General features: G+C 41.2%; 1 protein-coding gene across 2 annotated transcripts in view; it reads right to left on the minus strand.

Annotated features, from left to right (window-relative positions):
• The window catches only part of SULF1 (sulfatase 1), a 96,814-nt gene that overhangs the window by 58,638 nt on the left and 10,916 nt on the right, over nt 1–27,260 (minus strand). For both annotated transcript variants that reach the window (XM_077808975.1, XM_077808976.1), the window contains 3 exons: nt 16,882–17,033; nt 14,721–14,890; nt 362–512 (listed from right to left, as the gene is read on the minus strand). In XM_077808975.1, coding sequence (XP_077665101.1) covers nt 362–512; nt 14,721–14,890; nt 16,882–17,033 — 473 coding nt within the window. The remainder of the gene's footprint in view (nt 1–361; nt 513–14,720; nt 14,891–16,881; nt 17,034–27,260) is intronic.

Here is a 27,260-nt window from a genome sequence, read left to right on the forward strand (position 1 = left end):
CCAGAGCCCACACCCCCTCCCACAGTCCAAACCCCTCATTCCCAGCCCAGAGCCCCCTCCTGCACTCCAAACCCCTCATCCCAGCCCAAGCCTAGAGCCTTCACCCCCACCCCAGAGGTCGGGCAGGGCAGGGGTCTTCAGTTTTGTGTGATTAGAAAATTGGCAACCCTACCTATCACTTTAGGAATATAAACATGATTTTCTTCTCACTTACATGGGGTAAATCACAAGTGAGTCAACTGAAGTTTAATGGAATTCACCAGCATAAGGTGAGTAGAAATGAGAGAAGAATCAGACTTGGTATACAAGTTACAAAACTGTGTAATAAAACAATGGATCCTTGACATTTTCAGCTGCTCACCCTTTCCATGGAGTCATCAACTGACATCAATGTCTGAAGCCTTTTGCGCTGTAAGACATTTGTAAATTCCATGTGGATAGGCAGCATAGGCCCAGTGTACTGCATGATCCAATGTTTATCCATGTTTGGTGCATAGTTATAGCTTGGAGTTCTGCAAAAAGAAAGGAGGGAATTTGCAGAATTTCACACAATAACACAGAAATTACAGGAAAAAAGGAATTGATCAGTGATCCATCTAATCCATACCCCGTTTCTGATAGAGTAAGTAACAATCCTTTAGAGCATGGTGAAAGGAAGGCTGTAGTGGACAGTTATAAAATAACCTGCCTTTAGGTGGACATTTCTTCCTAATACCCACCAGTTAGTGTTTGTTTTATGCCCTGAAGCTATCCCTTTAAATCTATATAAATATATACACACATACACACACGTGTATGTGTGCGTATGTGTGTCTGTGCATTTCTTATTTATAACAATCACAGGTAAAATCCACTAAGTAATTTAGGAGCTTAATCATATTTTCAAAAGTGGGTTAGGAACCTAAGTCCCACTGACTTTCAATGAGAAGTAGGCTCCTAAGTCACTTCTGAAAATGAGTTACATTTGAAAATGTTATCCCACTTCTCTAATTTGATCTCATTTTACTTCTTATGAGTCATTTGTTCATAAAACACACTCAGAGCTGGGCTTAATTCAGCAGGGTCACACGTTCTTTTCTGCAGTGGGCCAAGACTAGTTTTGCCATATTTGTAGCTCAAAGAGGAGGATTAGCAAAGCTGTGTGAGGTGCCTTGCACAGCGCCAAATTCTAACATGTACCTGGAGTTATCTCTTACTTCCATGACCTCTAAAAGTCTAATTCATCTTTAAAAAGGCTCATGTCACAATGACAAAAATCCCATGTAATCAGGCACCTTCACATTGCACGAGCCAAAAGGTCAAGTCAGCAAACTAAAGGATGAAATTCAGAGGTCAAAGAGGATTATTCTTCCAGTATTATTAAGGGAGGTTGCAAGTGTACCTCACAAGAAGAATTTATCCCTAAATTAATCAACTTACAATTAAGCTCACAACAAAGACATTTTCCCAGTGGGACAGGGACACATTAGCTTTTCTTGCTTCATTAGAATAGCAGCAACTGTGTCATCAGCGTTTAGTTTTTGATGTCCCCCAAAGAACTGAAGTGCTGATTTGTTTCATCATCTCACCACCATCATCAAATAAAGGCAAGCTCAGGAAAAGCGCACATGTTTTGAGTTCTATCCTAACCAGTATGGTAGATACATTTGCAATTATTACCTATAATGAAAAAATATATTTGTTTATGTATGGGCTAAATCCTGCAGGAATATAATCTTTGTGTTTGTCTCTAAAGTATCATGAACACCGATAGCAATATATAGGTGAGCTATAGCATCAATACCATAAGAATCATAAGAAGATCCTAGCATGGAATCTACATAATTATCTTGGTCAAATCCCACATTACTGAATCAAAAAAGCATGACTTCTCAGAGTTCCTACAAATGTCCAGAAACAGACAGAAACTCTTTGGTGGCTGATGGCATGTAAAATTTAAAAGTGTAAGAGGGAAATCACAGAAACACAAATATTCCATCTGAAATAAATCACGGTTAAGGAATGTATGGAAAAAATTAAACATGCAATATCCAGTGTGTCAGAGCAGCTCATTAGTCCCATTAGCCCTATTTTATATACAACAAACTCATCTGCCTCTTAAAAATTAAAAACAGAAACAAAACAAAATCCATGTACTGTAATTCTACCAACTTGTTGATCACTGCTCCTGATGAGTTCAGTCCCATTCCCTATGTGATGCAGTCATTTGCAAGACTGGGGCCTTAATTTATATTTTTAAATATTTACCCTTTCTTTTTCTTTTCCTTTCACTTTTCCTTATTATTACATTTTATTATGTTACATATTTCATTATGTAATCTTGAATCAATCCATCATTAAATTGAAAAAATGCAGGTAATGTGAAACCAAATTAATTTTATATCTGTTACACATACTGAATACATATGGGCATATTTTTACTAGTTTAACTATATGATGAAAATAACTATTACATGTTTAATATATCTAATTTGGCAGTTTTTTTAAACCATACATTACACATACAGCACACATGTAAAACATCAGAAACATGTGGATTTTTCTTCGCTCTCCTTCCATATCTCTAGCAATCTGTAGAGAACAACTATTTCTGGCATCACGCCAACTCTTTAGCTAGAGATTAAATAAACGAACCACACCCCCTTCCATCAATTCTGACAGTTTTAGGGAGAAATGACACTGCGACTAAGTTTTTTAAAGAGAGAGAAATACAAATAACTCTCTCTGTACTGCAGAAATATATCTTGCAGAAAGAGATACATACATTAGCAGGTTTCAGAGTAGCAGCCGTGTTAGTCTGTATCCGCAAAAAAAAAAAGGAGTACTTGTGGCACCTTAGAGATTAACAAATTGATTTGAGCATAAGCTTTCATGAGCTACAGCTCACTTCATTAGCAGGCATTTTTCACACACTAAAGAAAGCATGATTTTCGTGTCTGTTCATGTCAAGTATAATAAAATCTATACATATATATTAAAAATCATACTAGAATGACAGCCCTGGTGAAGAAAGTCGCCCCAGTGTATATAGAGTTTGAAGAAATGAGCAATTTCCCACACTGCCCAACCAGTGTTCCAGAGCAATTTTGATCTGGAGTGGTCAGAATATAGTTCAGTCTCCATGACTTGTTTCTTAGCTTCTCTATGGAATGGATACCGATTTGAAACACTGCGTGGTCTAGATCAGGGATCGGCAACCTTTGGCACATGGCCCGCCAGGGTAAGCCCCCTGGCAGGCCAGGCCGGTTTGTTTACCTGCCGCGTCCGCAGGTTCGGCTGATCACGGCTCCCACTGGCTGCGGTTTGCCGCTCCAGACCATTGGGGGCTGCGGGAAGGGTGGCCAGCACGTCCTTTTTTTTCATTTTTCTTGTTTCTTTTTAAAAAACATGTCAAATACACCCATCACCCTGTCCCTGGACACACATATAGAAGTTAAAATGATTTATTGTTTGTTGATCAGCTATGTATTAGTCCAGAAAAGAGTGACCTTGAGATGAGCAACTGCCCAATGTCCCACTCTGGGCCAGTACCAAAAGGAAAGCACAGAGTCACTCAAGCATAGCCTTGCCAAGTCCAACAGGCAAGCAAAACCTCAGTGGTGTCAAAGATTGTGACAAATCTAAAACAATTAAGATACCCAACTATTGCCCATTGATCACCAACCAACATATTCAGGTCAGTCTCCAGGCCATAAGCAGGTCGAATGCAAGACTCAAAGGAATCAAAGAAATCAGTGGATTTTAGACACCTGAATTGCTTCACAATAATACTCTCAATAACCTTATCCAAAAAGGGAAGATTAGAAACATGGCAACTGATGGCAAGACAATGACATTCAAGAAGTTTAGAATTAGATCTCAGTTCAACACTGAGGGCTGTAATCAGCGATGGCCAATAAAATGGAGGGGATAATAAACTGATTTTAATTGGTTAATTTTAGTAAGTACTCACAAATATTCCACCCATGATGTAAAGTGGTGGAGTGCCCTGAGTGCGAACCTAGAGCTACTTATGAGTAGTCTGGCACAGGAAGTAATATAGTTATAGCCTATTTCACTTTGAACATGAAACTTTAGTAGATGGTGGGAATTCTAAGTTTTTCCTTGTCTCTTCATTATATATGTTTCCTCTCCTTTTAAAATCTCTGTTTTGTGTTTCTCCATCAGGCATCAGTATTGCATATTTCAAAGAATGCCAATTCTAGTGCTGCTCCACAAATTGTCTAGAAGACAAATTCACCTCATTTTGTAACCACCTCCTGTTTCACCCAGAGATTAAAAATACATTTTGAAAGTGTTTATGAAAGGTTTTAACTGTACCACTAATCCCTGGAGCACGGCTGTTAAAGAGTATCCATTATAAGCAGGATGCTTCTGACAGTGGATCTGGGAACAGGAGACTTAAGGCCTACCTCAGCCGCCCGCTCGCCCTCTTGGCCGCACAACTGGTGGTCATTGCATGGCTGACTTAACTGTAGCTTGGAGTCATCTTATCACTCAGCAATGAGCAAACATATTCTTTATGTAATTATGTATTACAATGGAAAAATTCACAAATACTAGTACAGCACTGCAGACTTACTATCTCTGCTATTTAATAAACCCTATTAGATACGGCAATCAAAACCTGCTGTTTACTCTCTACTTCATACACATATGTAACTGGGGTAGGAGTACTGCATGCGTGGACTGAAGAGACAATGGACAGACACTCTGTAAACATACCTGAATTGTCATAAATGGCCTCCAATTAAAATATGGGAGCAATTAGTTTATTATATTAGTTCATTATTACATCCATTTAAATGCTTAACTGACCCTCAAATCACATCACTGGAGGTCCAAAGGGTAACATATAAGGGACAACTGCACCCAAAAGTTTGAGCCTACATTTAATTGTGGAAGCAAAATTGTGCTTGCAATATTGACGGCCAATTTAATACACAGCGCCTTAAAATGTATTGCTTAGCAAAATTCTCTGAGCACGTGGATAACAAACCTTCACATTACTTTACTTAAGATTAACCATTGGAAAAACAATGAGGAAAAGCAGACATCTATTTTTAAACAACAAATGTTGCCCCACGTCAGGAAAAATGGTAACCCATCATAAAGGGCAACAAGAATTCACTATTTAAGGCCCTGATCTTACAAATGCTTAATCACATGAGTAAGTATACACATGAGTAGTCCTGTTGAATGCGCACATTTCCGAAGTCCTTAAATTAGTGCCATTAGCATGGAGGCCTCCAACTGCATAGCCTATTTAGATTGCAATCTCCTCATGAAAGGCACACAACTTCTTTTATGATTTGTGCACTGCTGGCACTTTAATATATTAAAATACATCTTGGTATAAATGTATATTGCTTTACAGTAGCTGCAATCAATATGGAAACTGCACATATAGTATACATACTGTGAGTTAAAGGTTAAACATCCATTTGGCTGTAGTTTGGGGTGGGAGGGGAAAAGAGAGTTAATAAAACAGTCTATTTACAGCATTGATACATTTTTCTATTACTCCCGAGTTAGTCCTGTAAAGGTTTTATTTTTAAATCTATAATTTTATTTCTAACAATACAAATAAAAAAGTAACTTAAAATAGATTGAGGGGAAAGGAAATACATATTTTACTTCGTGACATGCATATGGGCTTATCTACAAAGTGATTTACTGCGCAGCAGGACCAAGTGTAAATCTGCAGGGCACCAGCTGCACTTTGGTACTTTCAGTGCACTTCAGCAATATCCATCCGGACTGGTATCACTAGCCATAAGCAGACTGAGCAACTGCTTATGGTCCCAAACCGCTAATTCACCGTATTGAATGTGGACTTTTTAACAAGAGAATTAGCACGTGTTGTGTTGGTATATTTTCTGGTTTGTGGAAATAATGCAATTTTTAGGGGATGGGTAAGTGGCAAGGGGGAGGCAAAATTATTCCTGCTTAGGACCTCCTAAGCATTAGCACCACCTCTGCTACATGATGAGTTAAGCTGGTGAGTTGTAGATTTCCATTCAGGCTTGCCGCACAATAACTCTCCATCTTGATAAGCTTTATGAGATAACTAAGTAACTACATAACCTTATATTTATGAACGTTGTGCAGTCTTCCCTCTTTTCCTATTACCCATTTTTTGTTGCTCTCATTTATTGTATCTTCTTGTATATTTAGATGTTAAGTTCTTTCAGGCAGGGAATGTGTTTTATTCAGTTTCTGAGGTGCCATAGGGTCGCCAGTAGGGGTGGCGATTAATCACAGTTAACTCACGTTATTAACTCAAAAAATTAATTGCGATTAATCTCACTTTTAACCATACTGTTAAACAATAAAATACCAATTGAAATGTATTAAAATATTTTTGGATTTTTTTACATTTTCAAGTATATTGATTTCCATTACATCACAGATACAAAGTGTACAGTGGTCACTTTATATTTTTTTATATTACAAATATTTGTACTGTAAAAATGATAAACAAAAGAAACAGTATTTTTCAATTCACCTCATACAAGTACTGTAGTGCAATCTCTTTATTGTGGAAGTGCAACTTACAAATGTAGATTTTTTTGGTTACATAACTGCATTCAAGAACAAAACAATATAAAACTTTAGGGCCTACAAGTCCACACAGTCCTACTTCTTGTTCAGCCAATCACTAAGAGTAACAAGTCTGTTTATGTTTACAAGAGATAATGCTGCCCACTTCTTATTTACAATATCACCTGAAAGTGAGAACAGGTGTTCACATGGCACTTTTGTAGCTGGCATTGCAAGGTATTTACGTGCCAGATATGCTAGACAGTTGTGTGTCCCTTCATGCTTCAGCCACCATTCCAGAGGACATACTTCCATGCTGATGACGCTTGTTAAAAAAAAAGAAGTGTCAATTAAATTTGTGACTGAACTCCTTAGGGGAGAATTGTATGTCTTTTTCTCCGTTTTACCTGCGTTCTGCCATATATTTCATGTTATAGCAGTCTTGGATGATGACCCAGCACATGTTGTTCATGTTAAAACACTTTCACTGCAGATTTGACAAAATGTGAGATTTCTAAAGATAGCTACAGCGCTCGACCCAAGGTTTAAGAATCTGAAGTGCCTTCCAAAATCTGAGAGGGACGAGGTGTGGAGCATGCTTTCAGAAGTCTTAAAAGAGGAACTGTCCGATTCGGAAACTACAGAACGCGAACCACCAAAATTAAAATCAGCCTTCTGCTGGTGGCATCTGATTCAGATGATGAAAATGAATGTGTTGGTCTGCTCTGCTTTGGATCATTATCGAGCAGAACCAGTCATCGGCATGGACGCATGTCCTTTGGAATGGTGATTTAAGCATGAAGGGACATCTGAATCTTTAGCGAATCTGGCATGTAAATAACTTACGACGCTGATTACACCACTGCTATGGGAACGCCTGTTCTCATTTTCAAGTGACATTGTAAACAAGAAGCAGGCAACATTATCTCCTGCAAATATAAACAAACTTGTTTGTCTGAATGATTGGCTGAACAAGAAGTAGGACTGAGTGGACTTGTAGGCTCTAAAGTTTTACATTGTTTATTTTTGAAGGCAGTTATATTTTTGTATATAATTCTACATTTGTAAGTTAAGTGAGTGCTGGGCAATTCCTGAGCTGATCTGATCTCAGTGTCTGTGTCTTTCTGCAGCTGGGTGTGGCCCTACCTGTGTGTGTGCTAGAGGAGGCTCGAGGGCCTGGCTTAGCAGGACAGGGTGAGGAAGCTCAGGCTGGTGGAACAAGCAGGCTTAATGGCACCCCAGTACATCAGGTGGCACCCTGGAAGTGTGTGTGTGTGTGTGTGTGTGGGTATCTGCCACACTGAGTTCCTTTATGTTTACAAGAGATAATGCTGCCCACTTCTTATTTACAATATCACCTGAAAGTGAGAACAGGTGTTCACATGGCACTTTTGTAGCTGGCATTGCAAGAGAATGCATAGAGAAGTTTATACTGTGATAAGATGGCCAATGTTAGTATGGTGGGTCCTGTGCTTTTCTTAGCAGGGGGGCTAAGACACCACCCCTTGCTTCTGCTCTTGGGCTGCAGAGGTCCCCGCTAGTGGCCCGGGAAGGTGGTAGAGGAGGGAAGCGGGGGAGGAATCTGGGTTTGCTCCTCACTCTGAGCCCCAGCCCCTCTCAACCCTTGAGGGTTCTTACCCTCTTCCCCCTTGGGTGGGGTACTTTTGGTCCTTAGATGCTGCGGTAGGGAGTCTCCCTCCCCTGCTGGGACAGAGTGTCCCTTACATCGGTTCTCTGATCTTTCAAGTCTCACAGCACACCTCCAAGCTCCAGTCCTCTCTCCTTCCTCCTTCTCCTTGACTGCCTGAAGCAGGGGGTTTTATTAGGTTCCTGACAGGGCCTTAATTGAGTGCAGGTGCTCCAATTAACCTGTAGCCACCCTCCCTAGTCTACAGGGAACCATGCCTTAATTAGCCTTGGCCTTATATATTTCCCTTCTAGCACTCTACCACTGCTCCCTGGCCCTCCTGTATCACAATACCCATTGAACATAATTGCCTTTTTACTTTAGAAAGTCTTGTTTCTGCTGCAAGAGGGCTAGAGAGTTATGGAGATAAATAAACAAATCCCAATAAATTTATGTCAACATTTCTACTTCCAATCCTTTTTTTAAAATGATGTTTCCAACGAACTGGATGACCACGTCATTCATGTCTAGGTCATCAGTTCAAATAGGCCTCAGAGTAGTAGTGACAAGAGCCACTGAACATAAAAATGGCCATACTGGATCAGACCAAAGTCCTGTCTTCTAACGGTGGCCAATGCCAGGTGCTGCAGGGAGAATGAACAGAACAGGATAACCATCAAGTGATTCATCCCCTGTCCCCCATTCCCAGCTTCTGGCAAACAAAGGCTAGGGACACTATCCTTGCCCACTCTGACTAATAGCCATTGATGGACCTATCCTCCATGAATTTATGTAGTCCTTTTTTTTAACCCTGTTATAGTCTTGGCCTTCACAATGTCCTCTAGCAAAGAGTTCCAAAAGTTGACTCTGCGTTGTGTGAAGAAATACTTCCTCTTGTTTGTTTTAAACCTGCTGTCTAGAACTTTCACTTGGTGACTTCTAGTTCTTGTGTTTGTGAAGGGAGTAAATAAGGAGGAGTAAATAACACTTTTTTATTACTTTCTCCACAGCAGTCATGATTTTATAGACTTCTATTATATCCCCCATTAGTCATCTCTTTTCCAAGTTGAAAAGCCCCAGTCTTATTAATCTCTCCTCAGATGGAAGCTGTTCCATATCCCTAGTCATTTTTGTTACCCTTTTCCGAACCTTTTCCAATTTCAATATATCTTTTTTGAGACGGGGCGACCAGATCTGCAAGCAGTATTCAGGATGTGGGCGTACCATGGATTTAATAGAGACAATATGATATTTTCTGTCTTATTTTCTATCCCTTTCTTAACGATTCTCAACATTTTGTTAGCTTTTTTGAGTGCCACTGCACATTGAATGTATGTTTTCAGAAAACTATCTACAATGACTTCAAGATCTCTTTCTGGATCTAACAGATAATTTAGACCCCATCATTTTATATGTATAGTTGGGATTATGTTTTCCAAAGTGCATTACTTTGCATTTATCAACAATGAATTTCATCTGCCATTTTGTTGCCCAGTCACCCAGTTTTGTGAGACTCATTTGTCCCTATATGAAGTAATTTTGTGATCCCAGTCTAGCTTCTAGTGGATAAGTGCCCACATTACAAAAAAGACCACCATAATTGTCAGGTTGTTGACAGTCTCAGCAGACACATCAATGACTAAATGGGCAAGGAGAATGAACCATTGCCTCACCCCTAGACCTAGATTACACCTGAAGGGCAGCATCTGAGGCATGTTGGGGGGAAGCTTATGTTGATTCTTTTCATGCTGCACTCATATTGTGAATAAACATCACTCACCTGAACTCTCAGTTCAGCACCTTACACTTTTAAAAAAAATTAAAAAATAAAGTTTTAAAATCCTAAAAACGTCTGGTTTGTATACCACTTCGCTTTTCTGAAACCATTAATGCCATTCTTGTGGTACTAATTCGTTTCTTATGGTTACAGACAACCATAGATTCTGACAGTGGTCCTCCTGTGAGGCTGAAAATTTTTTATTCAACACAGCAAGAAATGTTCTGGATTTCCATTTCTGACATTTTTTGGTAATGTGGATTTTTACTTATAAAGTTTGTTTATATCATATAATTTTATTTTCTTTCAGAAGTGCTATAAACATCTCAGGCTTAATTCACAGTTGTTCTAAGACTACTCTATGCTGGAGGGTAAAAGGGACCTAAAGTGTCAGAGAAGCGTAAGGTGGCCTTAGTTTAACTAAGAATTTAGACTTTCATGGGAGCCAGAGAAAGTATTCTCTAAGTCAGAGCCTTAATGCTAGGTTGTGCCATGGAGTAGGACTCCACTTTAACTGACAGACACCTGGATAGAGCCATCTTTTGTATATGTAAATTTCATATTTAAATACAGTATTTCCTAAAGTCTAGCCACCCAGCTTCACAATGGTTGACATCCATTGTGCCAGCAGAATCGCATATTCCTGCATTATGTATTTAATCTTTTCAAATACTGATTTATTCTCTGGAAACAATTTTTTGAGTGTAGATGGATGGATGTGGCAGTATGACATATTTTCAGAAAAGACCACCATGCCAACATGGGATAGATAACAAACAACAGCCAACACTCAAGGAATTCTTTTAACTCTGCAAACACTGTATGGATTAGGAAAAATTCCAAGAGCCCAGAGATGGTGTTCTTCATACTTATAAAAAGATTTCATCCTTTACTGAATCGAATATGAGAAAGTTTGATTTTCACTTTAAATTGAAGATGATTGAAGTTAACAAGTGAACATTTGTAGCAAGGATTCACAGCAAGCATTTCATAGTCTTGCTTGTCTTTTGAAGTGTTTTCATTCAATGTGTGAGCGTTCATTCGTATGGTGGAAGTGGAAGGATAGCGCTGTGAAATGACAGCAGTGTGCAAGTCCATCTTTTCGGTTTGGCAATATTACCATATATATTTTTGACAAAAAAGGATTAAAAAACAATATGAGAATTTCTACCTGTGTGCATTTGACTTTCTTCTTTCACTCAACTAGGTGAGGACACAAAAGAAAAAAACAAATATGAAATCAAAGAGGAATGGAAATATTGCTATGGCAGCTATACTGCAGCTCAATACATGTGACCCAATAGCTCATTCCTAATCAAACATACCTCTATTTTTTTAAACAGCTAATATTTTAAACAACAAACAATACAGACTCTCAACCAGCAATGAACTGATACATAATTTAAGGGCATGTTTAAACGACTGTCTTATTAAACAGAATCTCCTCTTGCATGTGGCTGATAGACTTAATTCTTGGTCTCTAGGCATTTTTGGTCTCTAACCTTCCAGCTCAGTTTGCAAAGCCAGCAAGCAGCTTTTGACCTGGTTTCCCTTCTTTTCTGGAGATAAGCATTACAGTAACACGATATCACAACTACATTTTAAAAACAAAATCGAAGGTCAGATGGTTGTAACCCAAGGTCAGACAAAAGTGATCCAAATGATGCTTGACCACCAAGGAAGAAAACCCAAGGGTTAAACGTTCAAGTTACACTAACCCAGGCAGAAGGGATTTTATTGCCCTTGCACTGTTTTCACAGGGACAGCCACATATTTGTGTGAGACACTTAGCTTCTTTCTTTTAGTCAGAACATGTTGCTAATGCTTTTGCTATAGAAACCAGCTATTTAGTAGCTTCATGCACCCAAATTGGCAGTTTGTCTTCAATTTGTCTCACTTCTTTGTCTGCTGACTGAACTCTTAACCTGCCCAGTCATTCACAAGAAATACAAAACAATCCACCCAAGTCTCTCTCTCGTGGCAGCTAGAGAAGGAACACTTTACAACAAAGATGCCAGGAAATCCAGGCCACCAAGGTAGACAGGAAGAGACACACCTGATTCATGCTTTCTGGCTTCCAAAACAAGCATCTTAGCAGATTAAAGCTATTTTGATTTCACAGTTTTCTGGTCTATACAGATAATAGGAAGAGTAGTTTGCACAAGCACGCAAAGCAAAGCAAATTTTCAAATGGACAACCACAATCCACAGCTTCACCTATTCAGATAGCTCATGTAACATTTCTAATGGACTTACAAAACAAAACAGGATTTTTTATGTTCCTTTACTGTTAAACCTTGGGGACTTATTTACTTCATTGGTTCCACCAATGCAAGCCAAGGAACCCAGACTCCAAACACAAGCAGTCATAAAGTCTTCAGAAACAGGATAAAGCAGCAGAAACTTCCTGCCCTCTGGGTCCTACCTGGCAGGACAGATCCTAAAATGAGCTGGTTATCCCAGGGACAGGAAGGACAAGGCCAACAGGGACATGTGCTGATGTAGTGCCTCTCTGCTGAACACAATCCCTAAGGGAAATCTAACAGTATCACCTCCTAGCCTCCCCTAAGATGAATCCCAGCTATAGTTAAGAGTGAAAATTATACTACTCTTTGCCAAAGGGTAGAGAGAATCTGCCCCATTAACTTGTGGACAATGTCTTATTGTATCCTCAGAACACAGAAGGATAGCACCAATTCCAAACCCAATATCTAGAACTCTTCTCAAGAACTGGTTTCCCGTTAAAGTGCGTACTTAACAACTGAACTTACAATACCGGTACTTGTGAAAGCAGGCAAGCATTACCCCATTGCCTAATATAGCCATGAACATTTGGGCTTGGTTTGTACTACTGACAAATGTGAGAATGAATGTGTGATGTGATGTTCACCCCACACAACGCAGAGCATGTTAAATGAGGATAATTAACCTGATAGGCTGCAGCTAGGGAAGAGCAGAGACTGAAAGCCTGACTGAAGATGGAGCCCAGCAGAAGAAGAACAGGAGGGGCTAGAATAAAGCCAGGAAGTTGGCAGCAGATAGGAGCTGCAGGTGAAGTAGCCTGTAGTTGCTCCTAGGAGGAGGGAAACTCAGAGACAGGGGAAAAAAAACATGCAGGAAAGAGTGAAGGGAAAGAGCAAAGGGTCTGGGAGAAAGCAGACCACAGTTGCTAGACATAGGCTAAAGCCAGTGTGCCTCCCACCCCCACCCCACAAAGCCGGGAGCGATGAGCGGCTGAAACTGGCAAATCTCCCCCCACCCCAAGCCAGGAGCCAAGAGCCCCAGCGCGCTCTCCCCCTGCCCCCATGAAGCTGGGAGCCGCACTGGGAGCCCCCCCCACACTCATACACAGCCCCTAGCTATGCCCTGCCTGCACCCTGAGCTACTCCCCTACCAGTACACAGTCCCTAGCTATGCCTTGCCTGCATCCTGAGCTACCCCCTTGCCTGGACACAGCCTCAGCTACCCCCTCCCTGCACCCTGAGCTACCCACCTGCATGCACACAGCCCCTAGCTACCCCCTCCCTGCACCCTGAGCAATTTTCAAACTTTTTGAACTGAATCCCCTCTTTGAGTTATATTTTTTGGTTGCATCCCCCCACAGCCCAGACAGGCTGGGTGGCCTCCTGAGTGAGTCAGGGTGTGGAGGTGGCGCTCCCTCCCTCCCTGGACCCCGCTGTGAAGAGCTGGCTCAAGCCCTGCCAGCTCTTGCCCCTCCGCCAATAGAAGTAAAACTATGCCTTCGCCCAAAGGTCCCACCCCGGCCCGGAGCCCCAAGTTCCCCACCCACGCTGGGCCCTCGCATTTTTATAGCATGTTGAGGGGGCCTCATCAAGGAACCCCTGGACTAGATGACCTCCTGATGATCTCCTCTTTCAACCCTAATCTTCTATGAGTCTAAATTGGTCCACATGATCATGAATGAAAGGGCAGATGGTAATTGGAACAATTCCTGTACTTCACACTGTGAAAAGAATATGCATAATCCATATCTAGGGGGTTAGAACAGGAGAGTTCCAGTCAGAACTCCTCCTATGTTATAATCTAAAACAAAAATAAATTCATTTGGATCTGCTGCTGCCTATCACCTACTTGCACACATTAGAATATATACCTGTAGAACAACACACAAAAAGGGACGTTGTACATGTGTCCTCATTTCCTCAGATAAATGCAAAACCTTTTAATTAATAATTTATTGGACCCAAAGCCAGTAGGGACAGTCATTAGAACAGTAGAACCACCTTCCAAAAATAATAAGCAGCATGTTATTTAAAAACACAGACTGACAGGCTGCTTGGGAACCAGGCTATTGCTGTTCCGTAAGCAAGCCTGGTGTGAACATCTGCACAAAAGCTGCCGAAGGACGATGCCACAACAAACATATTCAGTTAACCAGCTCTCAAAAAAACTATATCCTAGAGGAACATGAAGGAAGTAATACCTTTGCAGAAGGTTCTCACAGTGTCTACTTGTTTCAACATATTGTAAGAAGCTACCTTAACAAAATGGCCAAGAGCCTTGTACTTCTCTAATAAAGAGCTCTTAGTCTTACACCACTTCCCCAGAGAAAAGAGTTCCTCACGATGGTAAAAGTTGGCATTGTACGTCCCTAAAGGAACAAGCACAGTACAACATACAGTTGGACTAAAAAGGAGTTATATTTGCTACTCACTACAGATCCCTCAAATGTATGGTCCTGCAGCATCTCCATGAAAAACAATAAGAAGCAATACACATACCCAGAGTTGGCAGAAGCCAAATTTTACTTACATGTGCTGCGAAGCATTTGGATAGAGCTCTGAAAATTGTGGTGCAGAATCCTCAGGGCCGTGAGGGGCAGCATGGCTGATAACCATCATTATGGGCCTATGGGGATACATTCTCTTAGACATTTTGAAGTAATTAATGCTCTCATTAGTGATTAAGTCTGTGAAGTAGTCCTGTAACATACATTTAACACAAAATAAAAATTACAAAGTGCATCATTAATCAGATCACAGTATTATGTTATACCAAGCAATCATTAGCGCTTAGATCAGGAAGTAAAAACGTACCTTCAAAGAGGCACATGATCATAAAGAACACAGAACACACCAGGCACTAATTACTTTCTTAGGAAGGCATATTAGATGGGAGTGTATTTTGCAAAACTCTCTTACCCATAAAACAGGTTGTATTAACTGAATATGATTACCAGACTTGGCAACATGGTGTTTTCCAGCACATAAATTAGAGCCGATATATACTACTTAAATTTTGTTAATAAAGCTCTTCGACAAAACATAATGATACCAAAGTGCAAGAAACCACCCATACCTAATATCATTTCATATTTACATCTAAGTCCTTATTATGTGCTTTCTTCAAAATATAGATTTGTCTCTGTGCGACCTCGGAGAAGGCTACAATACTGAACATATTAAAAAAATATGGTTGCCTAGGAATGTCTTTATCAAAGAAATTGCATTTAAACATATAAATATAGGGAGTACTTGAATTCCTGCAGGGTCTGTTCTTTTAATTATACAACATAAAGAATTGCAGCTGCTGAGGTTAAGGTTGTTACTTGCTAATAAACTGGCTTAACCTGCAGCCAAGGTGGCAAATGGAAGTCTACAAGGGAAAGGGAGGAAATGGAAAGAAGAAAAAAAGATGAAAACTTAAATTAAACCACCTGCCACCTCTAAGCATTCTTTGTTGGCCTGGCGGTCTAGTGTGAGTTTCATTGAGAAAGTTCCGAGATGATGTTTGCAATTTCAAGCACTTTCAGGCATGACTAATCACATGTTGTGAATTCAAGACCCCAAACAGCTGCAAAAGCAGTGCCTGAGGGACTGGATCTGTGTCCCTTACATGTCAGTGTTAGGACAAGCCAACCAGCTGTAATCTCTCTCTCTCTTTTCCCCCATCCTCCCCCCCCCACACAGCAGATAAAGTAGTCTAGATGTTAATGCTCCTGTAATGATGTGAATGAGACTGACTTCTTATTTATAGGAACCATGATGATCCGGTCACCTACCAGGGCACCACTATTTTGGCAATTTTTGATATCTCAGTCCCGTAAAATGAATTCCCTGAGAGGAGGTCATTGAATGGGTTATTGCTCTCTTAATTTTCTTCCTATTTTCATAAACATTATACATTCTTGCTATACACAGAGGATGTGGAAGGAATTTATAACTAACCAGTATTCTTTATTTTCTTTTTTACACTTTGTATCAGTGTCATGTAATTTCTATGGGTGGGGAAATCAGAAACAGCTATTGTGAGCTTTCAATGAAATCTCATTACATGGGTCAGAAACTACAGCTGCAACATCTGTATCATCCTCCACGAGCTCTATTCTGAGGAAATTCCAGCTTGCATAAAGTGATTTGGAAACTACAGAATTTCCAGTGCTACACACTTCTGAGAAATCTCACTGCAGTGGGCAGGTCTCCTTGGCATACATTCCAAATGTTGTCAGGAATGCAAACAAAGTCTGAAGTTGTCTAACCCTTGTTTTTTGCACTTATCTATTCTCATTCTCATACCCAGAGCCTGACACCACAGACACACTATTTCCTTTCCCCACCCCCCAGAATAATGGAAAACAGCACCAGATAAGCTTTGCTTAATATGGCTAATAACTAGCAATACTCAGCTATACCATCATCTTAACATAAGAGATCAGCAACACAAGACACAATATTTTCTTCAAGAACGGCCTTTATTCTTTTTTCTTACATGGAGCCATCCATTTCTGAGAGAGAGAGAGAGAGAGAGAGAGAGAGACCAGATTAAAGACCCTTTGTAGCTTTTTATTCATTCTACAATGGCGCCTTTAAATTTGAGAAACTGATCTCAAATTATCTGATTCTATGACTGTGAGAAAATGACACATGTACTCTTTAGGTGTAATCAATCAAAGGTAAATGTGTCTGGACCATACCTTTGCATAATCAAATCCATGCTTCTCTTTGTAGCCATTGTGACAAACGGAGTAATTATAGAAGCGAGAGTTCTTGATTAATCCAACCCACTCTCTCCACCCAGGAGGGATGTAGCTGCCATTGTATTCATTGAGGTATTTCCCAAAAAAAGCTGTGAAGGAGAAAAAAGGCACATACATCAGGGAAATTTTGGCTTTTCACTCTCAATTTTCTAGTTCATCTCAAAAGCATAAATATGTGAATGAAGGGTCCTATTTTACTGTGGACCACATCAACATAAAAATGTGTTAATATGAGTCAAGATGTTGCACGTCTGAAATTCAGATAAAATAACCACCAATATTAATAGTTTCATATTTTTAAAATTAAAATGAGGTGTTTCCCAGACCCTGTTGCCAACTCTCCTGATTTTAGATGTTTTTCTTAAGCCCCAGCTCCTGGAGTCATGTGATCATATGAGACTCTTACTTTTCATTTAAAATGAATAAGTTTCTAGCAATCATGGTTGTAAAGAAAAGTTTGAAAATGGACTATATGGTCAAAACCCAGAAGGTAAATTAAAAAACCCAAAATTTTTTAGAATCTCATGAGTAAGCCAAATTTCACATTGTTTAGGATTTGGCTCATGATTTTTGAATGTTTGTAGTTGGCCATACTGCTACACTTCCTGGCTGGATACAGGAGTTGTGGACATTGGTCTATGGCAGGACTCATAGCAATCCCCTGGAACTGATGGGCAAAAACGCAGGACACTGTCTTTGGGAAAGAAAATGCTCCTTCTTAGAAGAGCCTAGTTTGAGAAGGTCAGTCTGTTACTACAGGTTCTGTGAGGCAGAAGTGAAGGAGATGAGAGGACCAAGGAGGCAGGCTATAGGTCTGCTGCTACTAAGAGTGACATGCAATAACATGGACAGTTCTTTCCCTGAGAGCTGCTCCTGATCTATTGCCAGAAACTACCTCCTTTATCCAGAGCTGGTAACTCTCAGAAGTCAGGCCCATTCATTTGCTATTTCTTCCTTCACCCCAACACCCCAAGTGACTGCAGTTCCTCATACCAGTTCCCAGAGGGGAATGAAGAGTGGGTGAATCCTTCAGTGGATACACTTTCCACTGTCTACCTCATCAACAGTCAGAAATGAGGGGCTTTCCTGTGCACACCAAGCCAGACTCCTTTGGGGGTGAGTGACCAAGAGGATGTTTCCCTTCCCACAGGCAAAGTCCCTATGCTGGTAAATTGCCTATAGTTCCCCGGTGTTGTTCTGAATTGTACCTCAGACATGACAAATGCTGTTTTTAACCAGGAAATGGAAGCAGCTAGGGAAACACCAAATTCAGTCTGAACAAAAAGCACATGTGTGGGGAGGTTTACAAAACAATTCCCAGTGGAGGGCGGGGGAGGTTACCATGCCAGCTTCACCATTTGAATTTGGAAGTGCTGGAAAAAGGGGAAAATATCAGAATGTTCAGTCTGATCTCCTTTGGCATGCGCAGGGGTGCCTGGGCTGGGTGCACGGTCAGAGTAGCGAGTGGAAGCCAGCCTCCCTGGGATCCCTTATCCCTGCCTTCCAGGGTGCAGAGGGGGCACATTCACTGCTCCATAACCAGTGGTGTGTGTTTTTCCTCTGACACTTTCATTTTATGTCAAACTTCAAAACAAACAGACAATATATATATTATATAAAAACAACAGAAAAAAAGCACCTTCTTTGAACACCCCATTTTAAAAATTAAGAATTGCAAGGTTTCATTTTAATAGATTGACAGCTCTGGAGACTCATGTCCTAATTATCTTCAGAAGAATGGGTTAACACTGATCTGAGCGGCTGACCTTTGCAAATGGAGGTGTGACTTCCATTTGCAACAGAGTGCAATAGACTGCATCACAGATTATCAGCGTAGACAGGACTAAGGAACTATGGGATACATCCAGAAGACTTCCGGGACCCAAGTCAAGCTGGGGCCATGTGCACACAGGAAAGCAATAGGCTTAACACGCGCTTGGGCCCTGCAGGGTCCTGCAGCCCTAGGTTTGAGTCCTAGATTAACACAATTGGTGTGTGGAAACAAGGGGGTTAGGGGCTCAAGCCCAGGCTTAATTTTCTGTGTAGACATACTCTTTAAGGCATCTTTCCTAATCCTTTAATTCATGTGGCTTTCGTCTAAAACCTCTCCAATTTATCAATATCCTTCCTGAATTCTGAGCACCAGAACTGGACACAGCATTCCAGCCGCAGTCATACCAGTGCTAAACATAGAGGTAAAATAACTCTCTACTCCTATTTGAAATTCCCCTATTTATGCATCCAAAGATTGCATTAGCTCTCTTGGCCACAGCCACATCATGATCAGCTGATTATCCACCTGGACCCCCAAATCTTTTTCTCAGAGTCACAGCTTCCCAGGATAGAGTCCCCCGTCATGTAGGTATGACCTACATTCTTTGTTCCTAGATGTACACATACAGATGTTTACATATTAAAACACATATTGCTTTTTGCACCCAGTTTACCAAGCGATCCAGATCGTTCTGTATCAGTGACATATCCTCTTAAATTATTTACCACTTCCCCAATTTTTGTGTCATTTGCAAACTTTTTCAGTGATGTTTTTATGTTTTCTTCCAACTCATTAATAATTACGTGAAATCGAATGCGACCAAGAACAAATCCCAGCAGGACCCGACTAGAAACATACCTATTTCATATTATTCCTTGTTTACAATTACATTGACACCTATCAGTTATCCACCTTTTAATCCATTTAATGTGTGCTATGTTAATTTTATATCTTTCTAGTTTTTTAATCAAATGTGATTATAAATTCAAATGCCTTACAGAAGTATATTACATAAACACTACTACCTTCATCAGCCAAATTTATAATCTCATCAAAAAAGACATAAAGTTAGTTTGACTGGATCTATTTTCCATAAACCCCATTCTGATTGGCATTAATGTTATTAGCCTCCTTTAATTCTTTATTAATCAAGTCTTGTATCAGCTGTTCCATTAGCTTGCCTGGGATCTAAGTCAGACTGACAAGTCTATAATTACCCAGGTGAGCCTGTTTACCCTTTTTAAATATTGGCACAACATTAGCTTTCTTCCAATCTTCTGGAACTTCCCTGGTGTTCCTAGACTTATTACAAAATCAACATTAATGTTCCAGCGAGCTCCTCAGCTTGCTCTTTTAAAACTCTTGGATGCAAGTTATCCATATCTGCTGATTTAAATATGTCTAACTTTAGTAGCTGCTGTTTAACATCTTCCTGAGATAATGGTGGAAAAGAAAGAATGTTATCATTTGATATGATTACATCATCTGTTTTTCCCCAGAACAGAAATATTTATGGAACAGTTCTGTCTTTTCTGCATCATTATTGATAATTCTATAATTTACAACTGGTAATGGACCAATACGATTGCTAGAATTCTTTTTGTTCCCAATATACTTTAACAATGCCTCCTTATTGTCCTTACACTTTACTGGTCATAGATTTCTCCTTCTGTCCCTTTGCTTCCCTTGTCAATTTTTTTATAATTCCTAGCTTCTAATTTATATCCATTACTATCTAATTCCCCTTTCTTCAATTTGTTTTTATATATATTATATATAATGTAATGTATCTTTCTTTCTTTCTTTTTTCATAGCTGCCTTCACTTTCCCTCTGAACCAGGTCAGTTTTTTAACCAATATGGCCTTCTTCCTCAACTGTGGCAAAAGTGTCATATATCATTTACATTTCTCTGATGAAATTCCTCCTCCCAGCTGATTTGGTTCATAATTATTTTCAGCTTTGTGAAATTGGCTCTTTTAAAGCACCAAAATATATATTTATATCACTGGTCTGGACTTTATTCTGTTTGCACATTACAAAGTGATCAAGTCATGATCACTTGTACCTAAGTTACCATTAATTGCTAGTTCTGTAATCAGTTCTTCTTTATATTTGATGAGGTTTAATATAGAATTCCCTCATATTGGATGCAACACTTTTTGATTAGTATGATCCATCTGGTTTACATACCTGTCAAGTGTCATTCATCTGGAGTGACAGTCACACATTGGCCTTGATGCCAATATCATGCCAGCGGAATTTCACTCATAAGAAAGGCTGCGAATCATTCACGGAGGTCACGGCTTCTGTGACTTTCCATGACCTCTGTGAATTTTTCAGCACTGGTGCAGCTGACCTCAGGACCACCCCAGCAGCTGGGGAAGCCCAGGGGCCAGCCGCACCTGATGCTACTCTGGCAGCCCCAGGCAGCTTGTCCCCGGTGCTTCCCTGGAGCAGCGATCTGGGACCAGTGGTGGTGGTGGCAGGGCCACGGGCCATCCTTGGCCCGGACCAGCGGTGGTGGGGCCCTGGGTTGCCCCCCGCCTGGACCAGTGGTGGTGGCGGGGAGACCCTGGGCTGCCCCCGGCTGGAATGGCAGCGGCAGTGGGGCCACAGGCCACTTCTCCCAGCAGCGGCAGGGGGCCCCAAGCCGCCCCCTCCAGTGGCAGGGGGCCCCAGGCTCCCCCACCCCAGCTACAGCGGGGCCTCAGACTCCCACCCTCAGCAGCAGTTTTCAGGAGCGCCCACCTCCCAGCAGGTAAGCTTAAGTCACAGGTATTTTTAGTTAAAGTCATGGACATGGTCATGGGGCTGTGACTTTTTATTTATTGCCCGTGACCTGTCCGTGACTTTTACTAAAAATAACCCATGACTAAAACGTAGCCTTACTCATAAGCAAGGCCTGAAGACAGTGAGCAAGATTTTCTGTCAACTCCTCCTCCTCCCAGCTACTGGAGGCTATCCTGGGACTACTTAGTAGGTGGCTACGTCTCCCTCCTGTTCCCCTCTCACTGCTCCCCCTGTGACTCTTAGGGGAGAACCGCAAGGCAGGAAGTGGGGCGGAATAGAATCATAGAAGATAAGGGTTGGAAGAGACCTCAGGAGGTCATCTAGTCCAACCCCCCGCTCAAAGTAGGACCAACCCCAACTAAATCATCCCAGCAGAGCTTTGTCAAGCCGGGCCTTAAAAACCTCTATGGTTGGCAGCACTGCGGTCGTGCTGAGAATCTGCATATTTCACCACCAGAAGGCAGCTAAGATGTGAATCTCTCACAGAACCAGAGGGTTTACAAAGAAACTTAACGAGAGAAAGGACTGATGGGGAGAAATATGGAAGAGGAGGCATTGTCGGAAGAGAAGCCATAGGGAAGGGCCAAACAGTAGGCAAAGAGAGAGACAACAGTAAAGAAAAAAAAAAGAGAGCTAAGAAAGAGACTGGAACAAAGAGAGGGAAAACACTGCGGAGACATGTAAAATAAATGGTAATCTTGTAGCTAAAGCACAGGACTGTAGTCAGGAGTACTGGTTTCCATTCCCAGCTCTGCCACCAATTCACTGAGTGACCGTGGGAAAGTTGTGCCACTTCCCATATCTCAGTTTCCCATCTGTAAAAGGAACATAATACTAACCTGCTTCCCCTATAGATCAGAGAACTGAGAACCTTCAGATCCTGGGATCAAAATATTGTCATTAAACTGTTATGATAGGTGGGGCTGGTACCATCGCCTATAATTAAGGCTGGCTGACACTTTCCATTATAAGGCCCCCTGTTTCAGTTGCTTACATTTTTGCCAAACTTTAACCATTTGGGCTGAAATTTTCCATTCTTTCTGCCTCAGGCTGTTTTTTTTGGGCGGGAGGCAGGGTGGATTTTTGTTTATTTTTAATTTCACCTGCTGACGCGGCAGGTAAACAAACTGGCCCGGCCCGCCAGGGCCTTTTCCCTGCACAAGCGGCAGAACAAGTTTGGGAACTACTGGACTAGACTGTAGCCTCAGGCAATGCACATTTTTAGAAGCAGCTCAGCAAAGCTATGGGGCTTAGGAAGCCATTTCTATTTGTAATGAATAAAACAGATTATGGCTCAATGGGTAAAAAGTCTCACTAAAAAGCAATGCAATTTTCAGGGGACATCTTTTCACTATTGTGTGTAATGGACCCCACGGGGACAACAGCAAAGATAAATGCAGATTTTTGCATTTTAATAAGACAGGTTTTATCTGCATTTTGGCAGTTTTACTAACTGTTCCCAGGACACGGTGTTATTTTTCATGACATGTAAAGTAGTTTGCTACATTGGAATAACTGCAGTCTGTGTGACAATGTTCAATGAAGTTTATGCAAATAATGACATGGCAAGGTGAGCAGTTATCTGGATATCCTTATGGCTTTGGAATGTTTTTGTCACTACAAAAGATAAACATTTGGCGAAGCGCAAGTATCTAGTATAAATGCACTCCTTCAAGCTTGTCATTGATTTTTACCTTTCTCCCTAACAATTAGCTAAAGGTCTTGAACTGGATTGGGGCCTAAAATAATGGTATCTAAGGGGTTGCCCAGGTGCAAGCCTTGGGAGAATGTGACCCAGGAATTTTGTGGATTCTGAGGGTGAGATTTTCATAATTTACTAAGATTCACCGTCTTGCAATATCAAATATATTTTATATAAGATCTTTTCCCAATCTCTTTCTTACTATCAGACTATTTTGAAGACACTGCACCACAGAATTAGTCATGTCACTACCATCTGTGCCAGTGGGTGTCATACAGCTAGACAGTGTAAATGCACTGCAGAGACATCCCTAGTCTTTCACAGACCAAAGGACATTTATTGCATACAGGCTGCAGCTACCCATCAAAAATGTTTGCAGGGACATTTCTGATTTTAACAAAACAAATAATAAAACAAAAAAAAATAACCCAAACAACCAACCCATAAAAAACCCACCACACCTCTAAAAACACATGGCACAGTAAGGTTTACTCATCGTGACCCAGACAACTGGTTTAGGTAGACAGCCAACTTCCTTGAACAAAACTAGCTATCAGGAAACCATTTACTGGAGTTGCAAAGAACTGTTTGTATGAGATTTCCGTACTGACGCAGAATGATTCAATGCTTTTGGGGACAGAGCCCAACACAACTGAAAGGCCAGTACTATTCCAGTCACCTCCTCCTCACTTTCTTCCCATTAACCTAACAATTTCAAAACTGAAAACTTTAGTTTTTTTCTCTCCAGAGGCTTTTTGCCTGGTTACAACACTACTTTGCAACATTATAGTACCTCTATCAAATCACAAACAACAATTAAGGTTCACAACACTGCTGCGGAATATTATAAGCGGTATTCCACTTATGCATATGGGGAAACTGAGGTACAAAAATGAGTTTAACCTACAGCTTGCCCAAAGTCATAAGGGAAGTCTGTGATAGTGCCAGAAATAGTACTCAGATTCTTAGTTCCCAGTTCTGTAACTTAACCGTAGTACCTTATGAATAACTCAGGTTTTCTATTTTTACAGCTTTGGGGGTATTTCCCACTATCTGTCAGTGTTATAATTGTAACCATAAAATATTTAGGGTTTAATAACTATAACTTGGATACACAGGTTGTTAGCCCAGTCTTTATATATATAAACAAAATGCCTTTATTATAGGCCCGGCTGGTAGCACCACCCATTTTTTAGGGTTGCACAGTCCTTCCCGTTACAAGACTGTTTTCAGTGGCTTATAACTTTGCCATACTTTAATTGTTTGGGCTGAAATTTTATATGTCAATTGTCTGCCTCAAGTGGAATTTTTCAACCAAAACCATAGCCATTTCCAATAACAAGGCTAGGTTTTTACCATGTTAAAATTTCTGTGAGCTTTTCTTTGAAAAGCCCTAGCACCCCCATTCTTTGGAGCAGGGACTTGAAATTTGTAAAGTGGGGGGTGATCTTTCTGTCGGGGATGTGCTTTTTGCTGTCCCTGCAAAACTCCGCCCAAATCTGGCCTAGTTACAAGCCTTTGAAAAAAATCAGTTGAGACTTCCTGGATTCCCTAAAAATCCTGTCAGCACTAAGCATGTTCCAGCCTGGGGTTGAGCAGGTCTTTCCCTGCAGTGGCAGCTCAGGGCTGTGCCAAGTCAGCACCAGAACTGAGAGCAAGAGCCTGTCTCTCATCTGCTCTCAATGATCTGCCCCCTGCTGCCCAGGCAGTGTGGAGGCAGACATGCCAAACCTGTGAAAAAAATGCAGACATTGGGCTTGTTTTTGGCTTAATTGGCTTGTGAGTTGCTTGTTGGCTAGTTTTTGGCTTGTAGCTTGTTGCTTCTTCTTTTTGATTGGCTCCCGGCAAGCAGGGGCAAGGGTGGGGTAGGAGGGAGTAAGGGGTGCACAGCAGGCCCACCACAGTCCCAGACTGCAGGCCGGGAGGATCTAGTCACATAGAGTGTTGGGGTTCTTAGGGATTGGCTTGTTTTGGCCTTGTTTTGAAATGAGATTTGCTTGATTTCTGGCTTATTGTGAAAGTTGGGGTGCTTATTTACTGCGTGACAGTTGGCAATTGTGTGTGGAGGAGGAAAGCTGCCTGATTCTAATGCAGAAGGGACAACACATGGACCTGGGGAGTAGACATGGAGAAGTAGACTGGAATAAGGAACTTGGGAGGGGATGGAAGCTGGGACTGGAGGCTGGCAAAAAGGGGAGAGGGAAACTGAGTCTGGGAGCCCAGGAAAGAGGCTGGGACAAGGAGCAAAGAAGCAGTGGGGGGAGACATTGAGATTCAAGGAGCCCAGGGAGGGAGATTGGGACTGGAAGCTAGCTGGAACAGGGAATGTGGGCAGGGAGGTTACTGGAGGTCAGGGTGGGAAGGGGCCTGGGAATGGCTGGGTAAAGAGGTTTGGAGAAGCAGGGTTTACTTGTTGGGGACACCAGGGCTTGATGGGCAAGGAGACTGGAACTGGGTGAGAAGCGTGAGGAATGGAGAATGGACTGCCTAGGTGAGGAGAATGGAACTGAGATGAGGAGACGGGAGTGGCAAAGAACAGGACAGGTAGGAGGGAATAGGGCAGAAGGGATCAAACTTGGGGTGGGAGGAGATAGATTGAAGGGTCTGTCTCCACAAAAGCATACTCCTAGAGCCTGGAATGGAACCTAAGATTGCTTAGTCTCACCATTTCTCTGCTGGCAGCAAATATCTGTGAAGCCCCCCCTAGTATTGATCTGCACAGAGCCTGACAACCTGCTACTTCTATCCAACATTCCTTTATCTTAAGTAGTAGGGGTCCGTGATAGATCTAAATGTTCCAGCCTTGCTGATGAACCATGTGGGTGACAATGTGATGTCACGTGATGGATTTTCTGTTTTTTCCATATTTTTTTTTAAAAGCTAGGAAATCACACACACAAATAGCATGTGATCATGTAATCAAACACTGTATCATAATGCATACATACAAGGGAAGCAAATTAAGTTTGCCCAGGGAACCCGAGCTTTTATCTCACAAGGGAGTCTGCTATTGCTATCAATTTTACATGGAAGGCATTCAGATACTTTTAGTGATGAGTGGCAGTACAGAACCCTAAATTAGCTAGCCAGATAGCAAATACTTTAAAAACTCTGAGCAGCTTTTCAGGTGGATATGGTAAAGGTTTGTGAAACAGGTCAGATGTGGATTACTAATCTATAAATCAGGAAATGTTTCTAGCACTTAATCCAGAATTTGAAGGCAGTGCTACAGAGCTGACTTTAACATCTAAGACCCACATACAGCAGAAAAACAAAGGGCCTCATCTTGCCACCCTTACTCATGTTGAGCAGTATTTTACTTCACTAGTAATCTCACTGAAATCAACTGAACTTCTCAAAGTAATATTCAGTGTGAGTGACAGTGGCAGAATTAGGCCTAAAGAGGATAAAAATGCTTGTTCGGTTTTGTATTTTAAACAGGATCAAGGAGCTCTGCAGGACTGCCAGCTTTGCCAGAGAGAGTTGTATTGTGGGGAGGGAGATGAAGTGGAAGCAAATAGATTTTAGGATGTTAAATGCAGCAGTGCTAGGAGAATTGGTATAAAGAGACATTCATTCTCTCACTGTATGCTTCAAAAGTAATCAAATCCTGTGCCTAACCTGTTAGCGGACACAAACTTCTTTGCCTCCAAATACCTTGTAAAGATTTGTGCTTCTTTGGTCTTATGAAGGAGAGTCTTTATGTTCAAACAATACAACTAGACAAACTGTACCCTGATACCTTGCACAGCTCCTGTATCTTTATAAAAGAGTCAGGCTGGAGCCTAAAATATTTACAGACTTATTCTTAAGGATCGATGATGCATATATGAACTGGAGGTTTTACATCAAGCTGAAGCATAGATGAGAGGAATAAGAAGAGTTCTTTGCAGATAGAAAAGGGAGCACTCGACTACAGAAAACTACCAAGAATTTACAAGAAAACTATCAAATCTTATTGCCACTCACCAGAACAATTCTTAAATTAGGGGTTCTCAAACTGGGGGGTCAGGACCACTCAGGGGGTCGTGAGGTTATTATATGGGGGG

Source organism: Eretmochelys imbricata, chromosome 2 (assembly GCF_965152235.1).
Source record: "Eretmochelys imbricata isolate rEreImb1 chromosome 2, rEreImb1.hap1, whole genome shotgun sequence".
NCBI classification, from domain to species: Eukaryota; Metazoa; Chordata; order Testudines; family Cheloniidae; genus Eretmochelys; species Eretmochelys imbricata.